The sequence below is a fragment of the Podarcis bocagei genome (assembly GCF_964188305.1).
Source record: "Podarcis bocagei genome assembly, chromosome: 4".
Taxonomy (NCBI): domain Eukaryota; kingdom Metazoa; phylum Chordata; class Lepidosauria; order Squamata; family Lacertidae; genus Podarcis; species Podarcis bocagei.
This window is the reverse complement of record NC_138128.1, coordinates 101,262,089-101,281,833: the sequence shown is the minus strand read 5'-3', so window position 1 is coordinate 101,281,833 and position 19,745 is coordinate 101,262,089. Positions and strand designations below refer to the sequence as shown.

The window sequence follows — 19,745 nt, the reverse complement described above, 5'->3', positions numbered from 1 at the left end:
AAGGCTTAGAGAAGGTTTGTGAAGAGGAAAGAAACACTGCAAAAACAGAGACAGAATAAATGGATGGGAGAAAGATGAGGCTTTGGAGAAACCTGTAGAGTAGGGAAAGAAAAGGGGGCAACAATGAGGTGCAGAGTGATGTGTGGTATAATGAGAAGACTTTGAAGTACAGAGAGAAATAGGGTGTTAATGTAGTGAGTTCCCACACACTGCATTAAAACTGCAATACAAACACTTCCCACAGATAAATGCATCAAAAACATCTTTCTTATATTAATAAAAACCAAGAAGCGGGTTATTTGAGTTGTGTATCACCAACCAGACCATAGTCCAATATAGCAGCCACCAGTACTGTCCCTCCCTAAACTGAACTCCTATCTGCACCAACAGCACACAAACAGTGCAACAACTGAAGCAGAACCTAACATTGATTCAGTCATTGTTGTTATCTCAGAATGGTGCACCTTCAGATTCAGACCTAGCAACATTCTGTGTCCTATTGTAGCAATTTTACATTTAAATTTGTGAATGAATTTTAACTACAGTGTTCAATACATGAATAGTTTGAAACTGATTAGAGGCTTGTAGCCCAAGATAGGAAAAGAGGTGGTAAGGGAACACCAAGCTGCTTTAAATGAATTCAAATCTCCAGGGCCTGATGAGCTGCATCCAAGGGTACTAAAGGAGCTTGCAGATGTAATCTCAGAGCTTTTGTCTATGATGTTTGAGAATTCTTGGAGAACAGGTGAAGTCCCTGCAGACTGGAGGTGGGCAAATGGTGTCCCCATCTTCAAAAATGAGGGAAAAAAGGATGCAGGTAACTACCGACCAGTGGACTTCAATACCAGGAAAGGTCCTAGAATAATCAAATGGTCGGTCCATGAACATTTAGAAAAAGATGATGTGATTACTAAGACCTAGCAAGGGTTTCTCAAAAACAAGTCATGTCAGACAAATCTCATTTCTTTTTTTGATGGCGTTACAAGCTTGGTGGATCAGAGGAATGCTGTGGACATAGTGTATCTTGATTTCAGGAAGGCTTTTGACGAAGCCCCCATGATGAAACTGGCAAAATGTGGGTTGAATGAGGTAACTGTTAAGTGGATTTGTAGCTGGTTGACTGTCCAAACCCAAAGTGTATTCATTAATGGTTCCTCATCATCCTGGAAAAAGGGCACCACAGTTTAAGCTGGAATGTGTGCAGAGGAGAGCAACCAAGACAATTAAGGGTCTGGAAACCATGCCTTATGAGGAACGGTTGAAGGAGCTGAGTATGTTTAGCCTGGGAAAGAGGAGACTGAGAGGAGATAGGATAGCTATCTTCAAATATCTCAAGGGCTGTCACATGGAAGGTAGGACTCTGGAGGGTAGGACTCGAACCCATGGCCTCAAGTTACGAGAAAGGAGATTCTGACTAAACATCAGAAATAACTTTCTGAAAGTAAGAGCTGTTCAACCATGGAACAGACTCCAATGGGAGGTTGTGGACTCTCCTTCCTTGGAGGTTTTTAAGCACAGGTTGGATGGCCATCTGTCTTGGATGCTTTAGATGAGATTCCTGTATTGCAGGGGGTGGACTAGATGATCCTTGGGGTCCCTTCCAACTCTACGATGATTTCATTTTCCCCCCTTACTACCTTGCAATATCTGGAATTGCTCATAACAATTCTGTGTTTCTTCGCCTTCTGACATCAAACTAGATACGAAGACTGGAGAACAGAAGGAACATAGCATTCAATAAATGCTTGTGCAAACATTCATGCAGTGTTGTATTTAATAGGCTCCTATACCAGTTCTCATGTTTCTGTTTGTGGAAGTAGACCATCAACTTTGGATTTGACTTTTCTAGCACAAGATACAGAACAATATTTGCATGAGCAGAAAATGTATTCCATATCTGGATGGGAGCATATGAATCCAAACCATGTTTGCTTCAGTCCTGTATTTGCGTAAGATGTCATACCAGCTATCCATGTAGAATCATTGTCCAACTTATTTTTTGTTAAAGTAAAACAAAAATTATGGTCACTCTTACCTACCATTATGAGACATTCCAACTGAAAGGCACTTTTGAAAACGGCAGTACTGACATTTATTTCGATTCTTTTTCTGAATTTTGCAGTTGCGATCACACTTGTCGTATATAAGTTTTAGTCTGATTGTTCGCCTAAAAAAGCCCTGTGAAAAGTTTAAAGACCAGACATTAGCATATAATAAAAGCTTCTTATATTTGAATTGCATTACAATCCTAAACCTGTTTTTTATGAAAAAACACTTCAAGACAGTAGGACTTACTTCCAAGTAAAAATGTCTAGGATCGTTCTATACATTTCCCCCCCTATTCAGCTATACAGTATGTAGATGTTAGAGTAATAGTAGCAAATTTTATGTAAAATATTAATTTACACATAATACTACATTGTGAAACTCCTCCTTGCTCTGATGAACATATCTACCCATGGTTAACACGGACATAAGAGCCAGATTTTCAGGCTCTTAATTTTCCCCATCTCATATATACTCAGGGTGTGAACGTTTTCAGTGGAGCTGTTCAATACCTTACCTAAAGGATAATTTATATGGTAACTGGTTTAGTAGTATAAGGATGTCTGTGTTATAAATTATGTTCCTTTGTGTACGATCCCTGTTTATAAGACCATTATTAGCATCCATACTTTTTTGCATTTCATTTCCTTCTGACATATCTGCTACGCAGGATAATACTTTGTACATCTGATGAAGTAGACTGTAGTCTACAAAAACTTATGAACCAATGTAGGTATTAGTCTTTAAGGTGCCAAAGGACCCTTTGTTTTTATTATTCCTACCATCATTTCTGGTTTTGCCAGGGCTTTAAAAATTGTAGATAGAGTCAACTGAAGCCTCAGCTGGACAAAAATGTGTGTACACATTTTGTGCAGGGATAACTCTCTCAAACCACATTCAGTTCTCTTAAACTATCTCTAGCCTTTATTAGAATAGGAATCTAGCAATTTCAATCCAATCTTAAATTCCAAACAAACTGTCCACTAAATTACACCACCACTCAAATTATTTGCTTAGATGACATGAAATAATTGGGATATTTGAAGCTTTTACAGAATCAAGACATGTGGGAACCTAAATTATTGTGTCTTATCAGAAAAACAGACTTCCAACTTTACACAGGTAAATTCCAACACAATTAATGCAAATCTTATTCAACAACCTTCTGCAGCTCTGCCAACTCCCCAAAGGCAAGTCTGATGAAGCGAAGGTGGTAAAACATCCCACACAGTTGCACCAAGTTTTAGAGATGCAATTATGAGAAATGATTCCAACCCACCTCTCCAGCTCAAAGCTAGAAAGGAGCTGCTGTTTGGCCGGTGGGAGACCCGTGGACTCCAAAAGCCTCTGTCACCCACTGCCAATATTAGCCAAAGCATTCCTTTTCGAAGGAGAAAGGTGGAGGCAGAAGTTTGAGCAAAGCTGTGGGCAGGAGTGCCTCTGCCACCAACCACCAATGGCCATATGAATGGCAAGCAGCAGAGGCAGGCCAAGTGTTTCCACACCCAGCCAACCAGCAAAACAAGTCCCAGAGGGGAAAGCAGGAGTGGCTGTTTGGGTTGCATGGTGCCACTATACAAGATCCTGCTCCCCTCCTCTAACACTATTGTCAGAGTTAAAAGCATGGCAGAAACTATTCCCACAGTTAACCTGGTTTTCCAAGCTCCTCCAATGCCTAGTGTAGGTTGTGGAAACCCTGCCACCCTGTCTCCAGCTACAGACTTGGAAGGCAGAGGAGGGAAGCAGGCAATGGACCCTAATATTGTATGGAAGATACAGCAAGAGGTCAGGGGCCAACAGCCCAAATTTATGCATACCTGCAGTCCAAAGCACACTTACTTATAAGTAAGCCCCACTGAACACAGTGAGACTCGTTTCTGAGTAGATATGCATAAATCTGTTCCACCAGGATCTCAATTACAAGTTTTGCCTTAGTTACCAAGGTCTGCCCAAGTTTATGGAGCTCTGAACATAACAAGTCACATGAGATACTTTGAGTTAATAGCATAGTGTTAAAACAGATCGCATGAGGCATGTGTACCAATAATTCTTTATATGGCATTTTTCATAGCCACTTCCCATTTTTCTTAATTTCCAGTTCTTTAGCTCGCTTTGCTACTAGATGAATCCTTATTTTGCCCCAGTACAAATCTCTCAATTATCTGTCAGTAAAAGCATTATGATACTCATTTCATAATGTATTGTATGCTAAAGCCAGCCTCCCCAAGAAGCCTTCCCCAACCTGGTGCCCTTCAGATTCTGGACTACATTTCCATGAGCCCCAGCCAGCCTGGCCAATGGTCAGGTATGATGGACATATGATGGAGGTATGATGGCACCTCTTAGACCAGCCTTTCTCAACCTGTGGGTCCCCAGATGTTGTTGAACTACAACTCCCATCACCCCTAGCTAGCAAGGCCAGAGCTCAGGGATGATGGGAGTTGTAGTCCAACAACATCTGGGGACCCACAGGTTAAGAACCACTGTCTTAGACTATGTTATTGTCCGTGCTAAAGATCGCCATGATGTGCTCCTTACCAGGGCTATGACGAGCACCGACGACTGCTGGACAGATCACCAACTAATACGCTCCACGATGGTTATCAAAATTATACCTCAATGCAGGCTACAAGGAAGAAAACCAAGGTGCAAAATGAACACTCAAGTGCTTCAAGATCCCATTAAGTGGGATTGCTTCAAAACGACTCTTAAGAACCATCTGCATTCAGAATTCCCTGATAACATCGAGGAACACTGGACCAAGCTAAAAACATCCATTATTGCAGCCTGTGAACAAACTATTGGCTGAAATCTTCAAAGTGGGCAGAATTGAACTTACACAACAACTTCACAAGCTCATCAAAAAAATCTGGGAAAGAGAAGAAATCCCAGCAAACTTTTGGGATGCCAAAATTATCAATCTCTTTTAAAAAAGGTGACAGAACTAATTGTGGAAACTATCAAGGCATCTCTCTATTAGCTGCAGCTGGCAAAATTCTTGCAAGGATCTTAGCAAACCATCTCTTAACAATATCCGAGGCGACCCTTCCTGAATCCGAAAATGGTTTTCGGCCTTCTAGGGGGACAGTGGACATGATTTACACCGCTCGACAGCTTCAAGAAAAATGCAGAGAGCAAAACCAACCCCTGTATTGACCTGACTAAGGCTTTCAACACTGTAGATCGTAATGCCCTGTGGACTGTCCTTCTGAAAGTTGGCTGCCCAGATAAATTTGTAAACATCATTCGGCTCCTCCATGATAATATGACAGCAACAATCGCAGATAACAATGGCTCTCAAAGTGCACCATTCACAGTGGGATCAGGTGTTAAACAGGGTTGTGTTATTGCCCCAACTCCATTATTTTCATTGCCATGATCCTACACTTTGTCGAAGGGAAACTCCCCACCGAAGTAGAAATCATATATCGAACAGATGGAAAGCTTTTCAATCTGAGCAGGCTGAAAGCAAAGAGTAAGGTTACCGTAACTTCCATCACAGAACTTCAGTATGCTGATGACAACGTAGTGTGCGCACGCTCAGAGGATGACCTCCACACCATCCTAAATATCTTTGCAGAAGTTTACAAAAAGCTTGGCCTATCACTCAACATCCAAAAAAATCAAAGTGCTGCACCAGCAAGTACAAAATAACCCCTCTGCAGTGCCACAAATCCAACTCAATGGTGTAACGTTGGAAAATGTTGATCACTTCTCCTACCTATCTTTCCACAAGGGTATCACCTGAGCTCTGCGAGTGCGCCTTTCTCCCAATTGAAGGGCAGAGTGTTTGAGATTCACAAGGAAACCAAAATGCTTGTTTACAAAGCTGTTGTACTGCCAACCTTACTATATGCTTGTGAAACATGGACCACTTATAAATGCCATCTCCAACTCCTCGAAAGATTCCATCAGTGGTTTCTCCGAAAAATTTTCACATCACTTGGGAAGACAGGCGAACTAATATCAGTGTACTGGAAGAAGCAAAGATCACCAGTGTTGAAGCAATGATTCTTCAACATCAACTTTGTTGAACAGATCATGTTGTGCAGATGCCTGATGATCGTCTTCCAAAGCAACTACTCTATTTTGAACTTAAAAATGGAAAGCATAATGCTGGTTGTCAACAAAAGAGGTGTAAAGACTCTCTCAAGGCAAATCTAAAATAATGTAGTATAAACACTGACAACTGGGAAACACTGGCCTGCGAGCGCTCCAGTTGGAGAACAGCCTTTACCAAAGGTGTCATGGGCTTTGAAGACACTCGAACTCAGTACGCAAGGGAGAAACATGCTAAGAGGGAGGCACGCCTTGCAAATCCACACCGTGATCAACTCCTTTTTTTTTTTTTAAAATATTTTTATTGGGTTTTCACATTTTATATAAACACAAACAACACACCAAAACAAACATAAAAAACAACAAACATGAATAGTTCCCGAAAATCTTATTTTCTAACCCTAGTCCTTGACTTCCCCCCACGCCCTCCCCTGCATCCCTATTCCCAAACTTATGTCAGCAAGTTGGCATTTCTTCCATCTTAATATTAGTCCTTTTATAAAAAATAAAAATAAATTTTCCCTAAGTTGGACCCCAATTCTCTTCCCTCGATTTCTCGTTTTTTCTTACATAATTTTCTTAATACTAAACCCCCTGGTCTTGAGTGTTGTTTAAATTTAATACTTCCCTCCCTCCCCTCCCCGCTTTGCGTCCTTTCCCAAGACATGTCCAAATTAACAGTTTTTAGCCTGGATTCCGAATATCCGAGGCTCTCAATTCTCTTTTAGTCCCTCTCCGCCGGTTTTGTTGGTAGTCCTTTTTGTCTATCATCGAGTCTCGAAAGATTTCCTTAACAATCAATCCAGTCAGTCCATAGTCTCTTCCCATATTTAAAGGCAACTGCTGAGGAATTTCCACAAGGCCTAAGTCTTGCTGATAGTCAAAATCAAAGTCTATGTGGAGGCCCCAATTGTACTTCTTTATTTCGAGCTCCTGAATTCCATAAAGTCCCAGGGCCTCCACTTTCATCTTCTGTATCTTTCGTAGGCTTAGAGTGGATTTAATCCAATAGTCTCCTTGCTTGTGTTCTCCAGATGCCGGCTTCTGGTTAGTACTTTCCCAGATAACTTGTTCTCTTTCTTGTTTTGTCTTCTCCTCTTCTTTGTTTATTGTTTCAAATTCAGCTGTGGGTTCTTTCTCACTCAGGCCCTCATTACTTTCAGCAGAACTACTTGTTTCCAAATCCAAGGTCGTCAATTGTTTACTCATAGCTGTAGTCTGCTCCTGTAGGATTCCCACCAGTGAGAACATTCTTTCAATTTCTCTCAGTATCTTTCCACCCACAGCCATTGTAATTCCACAGAATTCCCCCTAGAGGGAATCTGGTTACTGAGTAACCTTTTCTCCAACAATCCTCTGTCCTATTATTGTTTCTTTGTTTCTCAAGATTTTAGTTCAATTGTAACTCCTTTTAATCCGGAGAGGTCTTAAACAGCAATTTTTTTTCACTATTAATAGTCCATTTGACAGCTTTTGACAGCTGTCAAATTCTGCTCCTCTATACAGGCTCCAAATCAGGTCGCTCCCGGGCCCGGGAGGGAGGGTTGTTTACCACAAAACAAAGACTCTTCCAACACTCCACTCTCCTGCTCAAATTTGCCTTTCTAAATCTTGGAAGTTACTGTCTTTTTAAAACTCACCCTTTACAGGGTAGGCACTCCAGCTTAGTTCTTATTTCGTTGCTCTGGATCGTCTGCAAGGGGGGGTGTGGGGACTTCCTTTTAGCACACCCCCCGGTCGTCTCAAATTCAAAAGGTAAAAGTTTTAAAGTTCAGTTCCAAATTACTCACGGGTTCTTTTTTCAGTCCGAATTTCAAGGAAGGAAGTCAGCGCTCTCCGGTTATGGCTCGCGGCTTCGCTCAGCGGCGGTAGCGGTCGACTCTCAGTGCCACGCCGTCCCCTGTATCCCCTCCGTAGCCTTTAAAAAGGCTCATTGCGAATCAGGGGGGCGCTTAAGGCACCCGCCGAGTCTTCAGTCCGCAGGCTTCCGCGCCTGCGGTTTTTAAGGGTCCCCGTGTCGCCGGCACGGCAAAGACCCATCCACCGTTGAGCCGATTCCCTCCGGAGCTCGGAGGGAATCCGCCATTTCCCGATCGCGCCAACCCGGAAGTCCACACCGTGATCAACTCCTGCCTGGAAACCAATGTCCCCACTGTGGAAGGATGTGTGGATCCAGAATTGGCCTCCACAGTCACTTACGGACTCACTGTTAAAACCGTGTTTATGGAAGACAATCTTACTCGGCTACGAGTGATTGCCAAAGAAGAAGAGAAGGAGGAGGAGGAGGACATTGTAGTCCACAACCTCTAGGGTGCACCAGGTTGGAGAAGGATAACCCAGAGCATCCACACTTAAGCACATTCCTGCCCAAACCCATTACAGTTGTGCTCAGGTATGAACAAACTGAGGAATGCCGAGTCTTACTAAAGCTGAAGCCATTGTCCAATTTACAAAATGGTCAAATAAAACCATTCTCAAAACATCAAACAAAAGCCTGGTTTATGAGCAAAGTAGTTATAAACTTATTCCATACTATTTTCAGTAATGTAATTTTCTGACTGAATTGTATATAGTAAAGCAACATAGTTATGTGCCCTGCTGCACAGGAAAAGGTAGTTTCCATCTTAAATCATAGTTTACATTTAAGTTGTAATACCAAAAAACTTCATGTAAAAAAATGACACACAATACTTTGAAGCAAAATTAATTAGAAGTAAGGCACATGGGTGTCAATAGAGTTTGTTTCCAAGTAATCATGCTTGGAAACTTACAGCACATTCTTCCCATATCTCTGAAGCTAGCTTTACTGAATTCAAAGGGGCTTACTCCCAGGTAAATGGAGCTAGGACTGCTAACTTCACAAAGGACTTCTCAATAAGATCCAACTACTAATTTCTATATTAAAAAAAACTTTTATTCAACAGCTCTAAAGTAATTAATTTCCTATTCTGGAATATCGTTATGCAGAGAATATTGTGGACAGTACCTTACAACCTTCACAAGCATGGACTCCATAATGGTAGCCTGAAGCTTTATCTCCACATATTCTACATTCAATATTTAACGATGCACTTGGCAGTTCATCTTTGCTACCCGAAACTGTGGAAAAATTCACAGACGAGGGACTGGATGCTGGCGAGAGAGAGTCTGAAAGTTAAAAAAAAAAAAGTTAGCAAATACTAACAGCAAACTCAGGTGACTGAAAGCCTATAAGTTTGGAAGCTAAACAAGACAACTCAAAATATTTGAGAGGCACCTATTTAAGCAAAAGAATATATATCTGTGAATTAAAAGAAACTACTATTTTCCAACTGCATGACAGGAACCTGTGAGAAAATATGGAATTCTGATGGCAGCTGAACTTATAGAGGATGGGTGGGTGGAGTATGGAAGAAAAGGGTTCTAATAAATAATAGACAAGCACACTGTATTGTGTCTACCAATCAAGTTTATGGCTGAGCGTGCCTGTCCCATCTTGGCAACCCCTGTTTAAGCCGGGGAGTTCTAAACAGAAGAGGCAAGAGCTGAGCAACGAGAGCAAACAGTCTCTTGGGCATGGTGGGTTTCTTTGGCAGGTCCCTTGGGGGTACTGGTGGACACACTGATGGGGTTTACACAAATCCCAAATCATGTTTCAGCAATATAGCAAACCAAGTATTTCAAACTGTATTAGGTGTCATAAGGGTACATAAAAGGTTGCTGCCATACATTAAAACAAAATCTGATTAAATCCATTCAAGATAATAACATTCTTACCTGTGATGATTGATCCATCAGACCCAGCTCCATTTCCCAGTGACTGGAAGTCTGTTACACTTAATGCTCCTGAGCTATCCCCACTTATAGATTGTGAGAGCTCTTGTATGGAATCCATATCTTGTAAGAATTCTTCAGATAAAGGACTACCAAGATCCTCATCCTTTAAGGGAAGGAGGGGGCAGAGCTGGCTTTCTGTGTCCACCATTTCGGTGAAGCAAAGTATGTCGCTCAGCATTTATTAGGCGTCTGAAAGCAAAACGAATATCTTAGCAAGGTAAGATGAGCCACTTATTTGCCATATTTGTATGATTCCCTCTCAAAATACCCAGGGATGTAGCTTATAGCATCAATGGTGCAAACCACGTTCAAATTTTCCGTATTTCCATATTTCCCAGTGTATAAGACGACCCCCAACTTTTCCAGTTAAAATATAGAGTTTGGGATATACTCGCCGTATAAGACTACCGCTCTTCCAACGCATAACAGGTTAAGAACGTGCTTCAGGTTAAGAACGGACCTCTGGAACGAATTAAGTTCTTAACCCGAGGTACCACTGTATTCACATGTTGCTTTTTCATAGAAGTGAAAAGCAGGACAGCAAGTCATGGACTCAACATTCCTATGGAATGCCTACCAAAGGCCCCCCCCCCCCGGGGCTTGAATACAATAAAAGGTAAAGGGACCCCTGACCATTAGGTCCAGTCGTGACCGACTCTGGGGTTGCGGTGCTCATCTCGCTTATCTGGCCAAGGGAGCCTGCGTACAGCTTCCGGGTCATGTGGCCAGCATGACTAAGCCGCTTCTGTCGAACCAGAGCAGCGCACAGAAACACCGTTTACCTCCCCGCCGGAACGGTACCTATTTATCCACTTGCACTTTGACGTGCCTTCAAACTGCTAGGTTGGCAGGAGCAGGGACCGAGCAACGGGAGCTCACCCCGTCGCGGGGATTCGAACCGCCAAACTTCTGATCAGCAAGTCCTAGGCTCTGTGGTTTAACCCACAGCACCACCTGTGTCCCAATGAATACAATGCAATACAATACAATAGCAATGCAGCAGAAAAATGGCAGGCACCAGAACACACCTGTGAAAAATGCAAACCAAAGCTCATTTTAATTTTTTTTGAATATTTTAAATGGCTGTTTTAAACTGATTTTACCATTTATTGTTTTATCTCTCTGTAAACCACTTTGAGGGTTTTAAAATATATAATCAAGTGGTGTACAATTTTTAGAAATGGAAATAAATAAAAAGATAAAAAATGCCTGGGGAAAGGAAAAAAATAGTCTAGTCAAGTCATGGATTCATGTTTGCAAGTTCAATCACAGTCGTAAACTAGCATTATTTATTTTTCATTTATTTAATAAATTTGTACACCACTCTTCATTTGTAATATCAAGGCAGTTCGCAACATAAAAATACAATATAAAAAACACAAAATACATAGTAAAAACTAAACATGTCATGGGGGATGTTTCCCCACCCACACAGGGCTCTAAATTGCATATAAATATGTAACTAACATTTTGGAGGTGATATCAGAATTCTCAATACTGCTACCATAACTTGGGATCTGAGATAACCGATCTCCCTTAAAACATCTCCCCTCCCCAAGAACTGCTGTACTGCCTGGCATTCTCACAAGTGCTGGTAGGTGTGCGCTTACATTTCTTGGTAAAGGATTGACAGTTCAAGAATCAAGCTAGCTTTCAATGGCAAACTTGTGCATCATCATCATCATCATCATCATCATCAGCTGGACCAGATCAAGAGCCCAGCTGTTCCAGCATCTTGTTCTTGCAGTGGCCAAGCAGATGCCGGTGGAAAACCCACCTTCCGTTTCTAACAACTGATATTCAGAAGCATGCTGCCTTCGAGAATAGCCATGATGACTATGCCCCATGCCCAACAGCCACTGGTAGCCTTATCCCCCATAACTTTGTCTAATAATCTTTTAAAGCTATCCAGATTGGTATTCCAGATCATCTTTCCTCACTGCACTGCTAGCTACTCTGCCTGCTACTCTGTTAGGGAGTTGGACATGTTAAATCTCTTTCATTCTGTCAGATAAGAAAAATATTGGTTTTTTCCATCGAAATAGTTTAGTGCTAATTATTATGAAATGTCCAAGCAAATAATTTTACATAGAGAAAATGGAATGCACATGCAGCAGTAAGGAAGTGTGAATGTTGCACATATAAACAAATAGGCAAGGAGGGACAAAATAAATAGCAAATAAATAGATCCATTCATAGTTTTTTCATGCTAGGAGTCTTTTGTTGGTGGGGAAAGGTAGTACAGGATTAGGAAAAAAATGTAAAGGAACTCACCACCATAAGGTGGGGGCAGGCAGAGAGAAGGAAGACAATGCTTAAATCCAAGATCTGCCCCCCAAAAAAACATTCCCTGGTGATTCACGGTGTGTCTCATTTTTATTATGGAATGGTCTTTTAAATCCACAGGCTGCACTGCTCTGGCAGCCAAAACCATCCAGAGTCATATCTCTTTGGAGTTGTTTTCAACCCTCTAATCTCATGTTCCAATAAAGAAAGATTACCAACTGTCCTTGAAAGAGTAGTTAAATATTCACTTCTCATTTAGGACTTTTGACCTCAAGACAACAACACCAGCTTCAACAATAATTCAAGTGCAGAATACTGTGTGATCACGCCACGTGTCCAGGCCCCCCCCTCTCTCCTGTATCTGTTATGTTATAACTGCATTGGTTTGTGGTCTTTACAAACCATGATTTAGCCTTCAAACTATGCTGAATCTCAGGTTTATGCAGATTCTCTATTTAGAGATAATCTTTTAGAACTCTGCCCCGCTCCCGGTTTTATTTCATTTTTCTTACTTGACTACTTTGCAAAACAGTTATTGAACTCTTGCCAGTTTTGTACAATTCCACCTCTTATGTATTCTCAAAGATACTCAACAGCACAACGCTACTTGGTCTCCAATTAATACTTTGGCCTTGTTTTTACTAGTAGTATGGCTCAATAAGGGCACCATTTGGGAAAACTTGAATGCAAAATTGAGATATGAAATACAGTATAGACATATTGCTTCCCAGCAAACTATGCTAAAGTTTCTTAAATAATGATTCTATAGAAAACTTAAAATTAATTGGAGAGCTATAATCATATGCAAGGAGAATTTAAGGGGGGAAAGGGAAACCAGAGGGGGTGGGGGGAGTCATTAAATGCAAATTTGGATTGGATATGTATAAACAAAAGAAAAATGCTGTTATTTTGAAACTTGAAAAAGAAAATATTTTTTTTAAAAAAACTTGTAATCCATACAGAAGTATAGTAAGCAATTCCATCCACAGTCACAGTTTTCTATGCTGCCTCTGCTGAATCCACAGTGCTAGAGGAAAGTCGTTGTTTTCATTACCTCTTCAGCAGGAGGAAGCACAGGAACAGAAATTCCATGCAAGATTCTCTCCAGACGTGCATTTTGTTTATTTGGACTGTACCAGAGTTTCTAGCTACACAAGAATAATGTATCACATGCCACATTTTCTTGTGAACTCAAACCCAGAAGAAGATCATTTAGGAAACTAGTACCATGACTTCACAGCATAACATCTGAACGAAATGTTAGTACACTCTGACTTTTTTTATTTAGCAATTAAAAATGTACAGCAATTTTTCCAGTCCTAGATAAGTGTCTTACCTCATCAATATCCAGCACAACCAATGCTTATTATTCCTATTCACAGCAAAACTTAAATTTCCTTCAGTTCAATTTATTTCTCCCACTCCCGTTAATTTTCTCTCTCAGCTGTTTTCTCCCTCTCCTGCCTAAGGCGGCCAGCGCACTCCTCCAGCTCCCCCCCCCATCCCAGCTCCTCCTGCATCTGCACAGCTGCAGCCTCCACACCATCTGTAGCCCCTGCACCATTCATTACAAAATACAAACAGACCACAATTATTTACAAGTTGAAAAGCTACAGTGAAACTAACATCTGTTTGCGGAAGAAACTGCACAAGAATGAATTCTTCTTCTGGGCTGAAGAGAAAAACGATACCATGTCCTTTTACTGGTATTCTTTCTTGCTTTTACTGCCAATGCATTGCACCACTCAGTGTTACAATACAATATTGGGAAAGCATACACATACTTAATACAACAACTCAAATCAGCGTCTTCTTCCTTGTTTGGTTATACACTTTATACATGAACACGTTTTCTGCTGCATTTTCTCAGCAGTAGATACAGAAGCATGCATGCTCTCTCCTTCTCTCTCTCTGGCCAACACTTGCATGGTCTGGCAACACGGAGGGAGGGAGGGAGGGAGGGAGGGAGAGGAGTCTTACTAGCACCTGCTCTCCTCTTCTTCCCCTCACCTGTATTTATGTACAGTGGTACCTCAGGTTACATAGGCTTCAGGTTACAGACTCCACTAACCCAGAAATAATACCTCGGGTTAAGAACTTTGCTTCAGGATAAGAACAGAAATCGTGCTCCAGCAGCACGGCAGCAGCAGGAGGCCCCATTAGCTAAAGTGGTGCTTCAGGTTAAGAACTGTTTCAGATTAAGAACAGACCTCCGGAATGAATTAAGTACGTAACCAGAGGTACCACTGTATACAGAACAGAGGAGAAGTTAAGTTAAAATAGCTCATAAAGGTTTTCAAGAATACAGTGGTGCCTCGCAAGACGAAATTAATTCGTTCCGCAAGTTTTTTCTTCTTGCGAGTTTTTCGTCTTGCGATGCACGGTTTCCCATAGGAATGCATTGAAAATCGATTAATGCGTTCCTATGGAAACCGCCTTCAGACCAGGTCCGGGGACAGTCTGTCCCCCGACCTCTTCTGAAGGCTGGGGGGGGGGACAAGGGCTTTTCTTCCCACCCCCAGCATTTAAAAAAAAACCCGGGACAGCGGAGGACTTCTCCGCTGTCCGGGGCGATCTTAAAATGCTGGCGGGCGGCATTTTAAAATCGCCCGGGACAGCGGAGGACTTCTCCGCTGTCCGGGGCGATGTAAAAGCCCCTGGGAAGGCAGGCAGGGGGGACAAAGACTTTTGGCCCCCGCCCGCCTTCAGAAGAGGTCCTGGACCTCTTCTGAAGGCGGGCGGGGGGCGAAAGTCTTTGCTCCCCCCGCCTGCCTTCAAAAGCCGTCCGGGACAGCGGAGAAACGCGCTGCCTTTCTCCGCTCTCCCGGGAAGGCAGGCAGGGGGGAGCAAAGACTTTCGCCCCTGCCTTCAAAAGCCGTCCGCGATAGAGGGAAGCGCTTCCCTACTATCCCGGACTGCTTTTAAAATGCTGGCGGTGGGGAGCAAAGCCTTTCGGCCCCCGCCGGCCTTCCTGGACCTCTTCTGAAGGCCGGAGGGGGGGAAAGGCTTTGCTCCCCACCACCAGCATTTAAAAGAGGTCCCCGGAGATTTCCCTATGGGCTTTCGTCTTGCGAAACAAGCCCATAGGGAAATTCGTCTTGCGAAGCGCCTCCAAAACAGAAAACCCTTTCGTCTTGCGGGTTTTCCGTCTTGCGAGGCATTCGTCTTGCAAGGTACCACTGTATAACCTATTCAATACAGTGGTGCCTCACAAGACGAAAAGAATCCGTTCTGTGATTCTCTTCGTCTAGCGTTTTTTTCGTCTTGCGAAGCAAGCCCATTGACGGATTAGCGGATTAGCACTATTAGCGCTATTAGCGGCTTTTAGCGGCTTATCTGCTGATCGGATCAGCTGATAAGCAGCTTAGCGGCTTAGAAAAAGGGGAGGGAAAGGGAAAAAAACCAGCAGGAACTCGCAAGACATTGTCGTCTTGCGAAGCAAGCCCATAGGAAATTTGTTTTGCGAAGCACCTCCAAAACGGAAAACTCTTTCGTCTAGCGAGTTTTCCGTCTTGCGAGGCATTCGTCTTGCGGGGCACCACTGTATAGATCTACTTCAGTAAATAGCTTTATTTCTTTTTTATTTAAGTATTTATAAACCACACATTCATAGGAAACATAACAAGGACAGGGCCGTCTTACCCATAGGCACTAGGGGTGTGGGGCACCCGGGCGTGGGCTCTCAGGGGCTCCAGGCTGAGAGTCCGGGGCAGAGATTTGGAGTCTGGGGATTGGGAAGAGCTGAGAGCCGCTGCCTGGTGGAGCAGAGCCTCTTAGAGCACCACAGCTCTTCTCCTGCATGCCTGGGCTTGGTGGGCCGTTGAGAGGCCTGCCCAGCGCACACTGCTCACACGAGGCGCCCGGCTTCGCTCGGTCGCCGCCACTGCCGCCACCTCAGGTTTGACTGTTGTTGCACTGGGCTCTGCTTGCACCCCCCCAGGTGCCCGGCCCCGCTCTGCTGCTGCCTCAGGCTTCTCTGTTGCTGCTGAGGCGGCTGGCCAGGCCACCCTAAAAAAGGCCAACAACTCTGGGCAACCTGGATCCCAAGGAACCAGGCAGCTCTTAAGGTACTTTGGAGGCAAACTGTTTAGGGCAGGCATAAGCAAAATCGGTCCTTCAAATGTTTTAGGACTACAACTCCCACCATCCCTGATCACTGGTCTTGTTAGCTAGGGCTGATGGGAGTTGTAGTCCCAAAACATCTGGAGGGCCGAGTTTGCTTATGCCTGGTTTGGGACTTAACACAAGAACCTTGACCCTGGGCAAATCAGCAACCAGTGGAGTTTTCTCAGCAAAGGAGTTAACATTCTGCCAGTAACCTGTTCCAGTGAGCAGTCTGGCCACTGCACTGCGCACTAGCTGCAGCTTCTAGACCCCATCCAAAGGCACACATGAAGTACTGATATCATCTGAAGTAGTTACATTCCGTAATTAGTAGCTCCTGCACTAATTATTTACTTTTTTGTTTTAACATAATTATTCATATTTACAAACACATTAAATACTCCTGAAACCAAAGTTGTAGGATACCCTACATACTAACCTCTCTCCTTAATTCCCTGCATTTCCCATCATCCCAGGAAAGCCTGCTATATACATTCTAACATCGTAAGTAAGCTCCAGAGTAGTGGCTATAGCCCCAAGCAGCTGTCCGTCCCTGGCCAGTTTCTGCATCCCCAAATGCCACTCTCTCAGATTTAAGGATATCCTTAGACAATTCACAAGCCCAGTTGCCAGTTCTTAAAATGCAAACATACAGGCTCCTTGATCTTCTACAAGGATAAAAGAGAGATGTAGTAGCACTTTCTTTACTCATCAAAAAATATAAAATGCATAAACTAGTAAAATAAATACAACAGAATTCTATAATGCACTATTAATTTAATATTATACTGCTGTAATGCTATTTATAGGCACAGGACAGATAAGAAAATGTAGAAGTCTACATTTTTTCATTAAGAAGGAACACACAGTAACATCATTCTCCACCACCCAGGGGAAAAAATCCCCCAGAAGGTGAGGAGTAGAAACCCGTGAGAGGGAATTTCTTTGAGCATCCAGTCTCTGATTCTAAGCTGAATTGACTAGATAGCTACATTAGTCTCTGACTCTAAGACTTGTGAAATACCACAGCTATCCTAAATCATGTCATTTCCACAGCTAGACATTGCTATTTATCGAGACTTGCAAGGTGCCATTCTTTCCCATGGACCTGGGTGGTGTACCCTCTCAGACCAAGTGGGCTGCAAGAGTACACTGACATAGAATCTGTGTGCCAGCACTGAATTAAATTTCCATATCGTTAATTAAAGTATTGACAATATATTATTAGTTAATATACACGACTAATATATTTTATTAAACAGATAATTAAATACACCTTTAATAAATGTAATATAGTTAATTATTAAACAAATTTAATAAACACAATCGGGATGAGTACCTGACAGAAGCACAAGACAGAAATGCAGGAGAACTCAGGATCGGAATGTGCGTGAGCATCTGACTGCTGAAATCCCACCCAGAGAAGATACAAGTGCACGGAAAGGGAATCAAAGCATCCTCCAAACAACTGACTTCCCAGTCAAGGAGGAGTTGGTACATTTTGGAAAGAGTTTTCATTTAGGAGTTGACCAAATCTGTTTCCAATCTAGATGTTTCTGTCACAAACCCCTTTTTAAATCTATTTTGAATGTTTCAAATAGCTGATAATATTGGAACCAATCCGCTATCTGTTCTCTTATCTCTTCCAAGCTTTTCAGCTTTAGTTCATATTATATTCCGGTAGTAGTTTTGGATCCAAATAAGGCTTTGCATGTATTACTACACCCTTTTTTATCAAATTATTAGAAGAGATAGTCTAGTCCCAGTCTCTTATTTGATAAAACTCTTTTATGTTTTTTTGCGACGTGGGCCTCTTGCAGGCATATTATGTGATGTTTTTGTTTTTCTAAAACATGTGCCACCCTATTTCTCTTTGCTTTTCGTTAAGTCCATTCACATTCCATGTGATAATTTTGAGATCCATACTTTATTATAAATTATAACACCTGACACATGAAGTCCTTTCACAGCTACTGAGTGAGCAGTGCTCAAAATTGGGATAGGAAAGCTACGCGCCACATGGCACCTGGAACCTGGGTTATGGGTGCCAAAACACAATGTGTAAATGCATTTATTCCCTGCAGATCTCCCCGCTCGCTTCGTCCTTTTTTCTTACTTGGTGGAAGCTGCCTGGGTCTGGTTTTGTCTGAGCTCAGGCAGCGATTCTCGAGCCTCAGCAGCAGAGGGCAGCTCCTGGTGGCCGTGGGCAGCAAAGGGGGCAGCAGGATGCCAATGGCCTCGGCAAGAGGTGCTGGGGGTGCTGCCAAGGAAAGGAGCCGTTTGGGTTCAGAGCATCATCAGCGCTGCAAATGTGGAGCTACTTGTTTGGCTGCTCCAACTTCGTAAGCAGCTCTGGCAGCTTCTGCACTTCAGCATCAGCACCACCATGGCTCCGAAGAACCCCATGACTCTTTCACTCCACAAGGCAGCAGCAGGAGAGCTCCTGCTGCCGGCTCCTCTCCTCTTCCTCCTATTCTCTCTCTGTCAAGTGAAGCTCCCCTCTCCCTCCCCTTCTTCCCCATCTTCAACGTGGGGAGAAGACTCTAAGGCCCGGCGGAATCAGCTGGCTTCCGCAGTATTGGAGAATAGAAAGAGGGGAACAGAATGAGGAAGCTTCACGCTGAAGCGCAGAAGCTTCTAGAGCTGCTTAAGAAGTTGGAGCAGCCAAATGAGCAGCTCCACATTTGCAGCACTGATGGGGCTCTGAGTGGCAGCCCCAAACAGCTCCTCTCCTCGGCAGCATCCCATCAGCACTTCTCCTCAGCAGCAAATGCCGCCGACTGTGCCTCTGGCCGAGACCCTTCAAGAGTTGCTGCCTAGGATGTTTCGGCACCTGCGTCTTCTGGTTCCGTGCTACCCTGTCAATCAGGCAGAGCAGTATAGCAGCATGTATTTTGGTGCCCTGATGCCCCACAGACCAACTGACTGGTGTGGTATTGCCAGGGGGAGATGTTAGGCACCAAACAATGGTGCCTGGACATCTGCACTGCCTCGCAAAAGGTCGACTGCCAGTCAAAATTAGATGGGCTAATTTTGAACACTGTGAGTGAGCCAACAACAAAATAAGAATTGAACTCTTGAGCTGATGTGAAACAAAACAGATCAGGAGTTATGATATTATAAAAAAATATTATTTTGTCAACTTACACCTATTCAAGCAAGTGTATCTGTAATAGTTTCTTTCCACAGTGTCTTAAAGAAATCAGAGTGGCTTGCATAATATTCAAAATGCAAATTTTACTTACCATTTACAACAGATTCTTGGAAAACTAGAAACAAAAACTGTATCCATAATATGCTTCCCTTCCATTTTCTTGGCAGACTTGCTTGTTGTTAGATTCACCATGAATTCTGGATTTCTAGTGTTTTCACTTAAAAAGAAAAACAGTACTACATAAGATAAACAGAACATGGATAGGGTTAAATGCAGCTAA

General features: G+C 42.9%; 1 protein-coding gene across 1 annotated transcript in view; it reads right to left on the bottom strand.

Moving 5' to 3' along the window:
* The window catches only part of PPARA (peroxisome proliferator activated receptor alpha), a 34,380-nt gene that overhangs the window by 6,865 nt on the left and 7,770 nt on the right, over positions 1-19,745 (bottom strand). The window contains exons 2-5 of the mRNA XM_081191042.1: positions 19,557-19,682; positions 9,862-10,110; positions 9,092-9,252; positions 2,040-2,178 (exon numbers count right to left, since the gene is read on the bottom strand). Of these exons, the coding sequence (XP_081047168.1) occupies positions 2,040-2,178; positions 9,092-9,252; positions 9,862-10,099 (538 nt within the window). The 5' untranslated portion in view covers positions 10,100-10,110; positions 19,557-19,682. The remainder of the gene's footprint in view (positions 1-2,039; positions 2,179-9,091; positions 9,253-9,861; positions 10,111-19,556; positions 19,683-19,745) is intronic.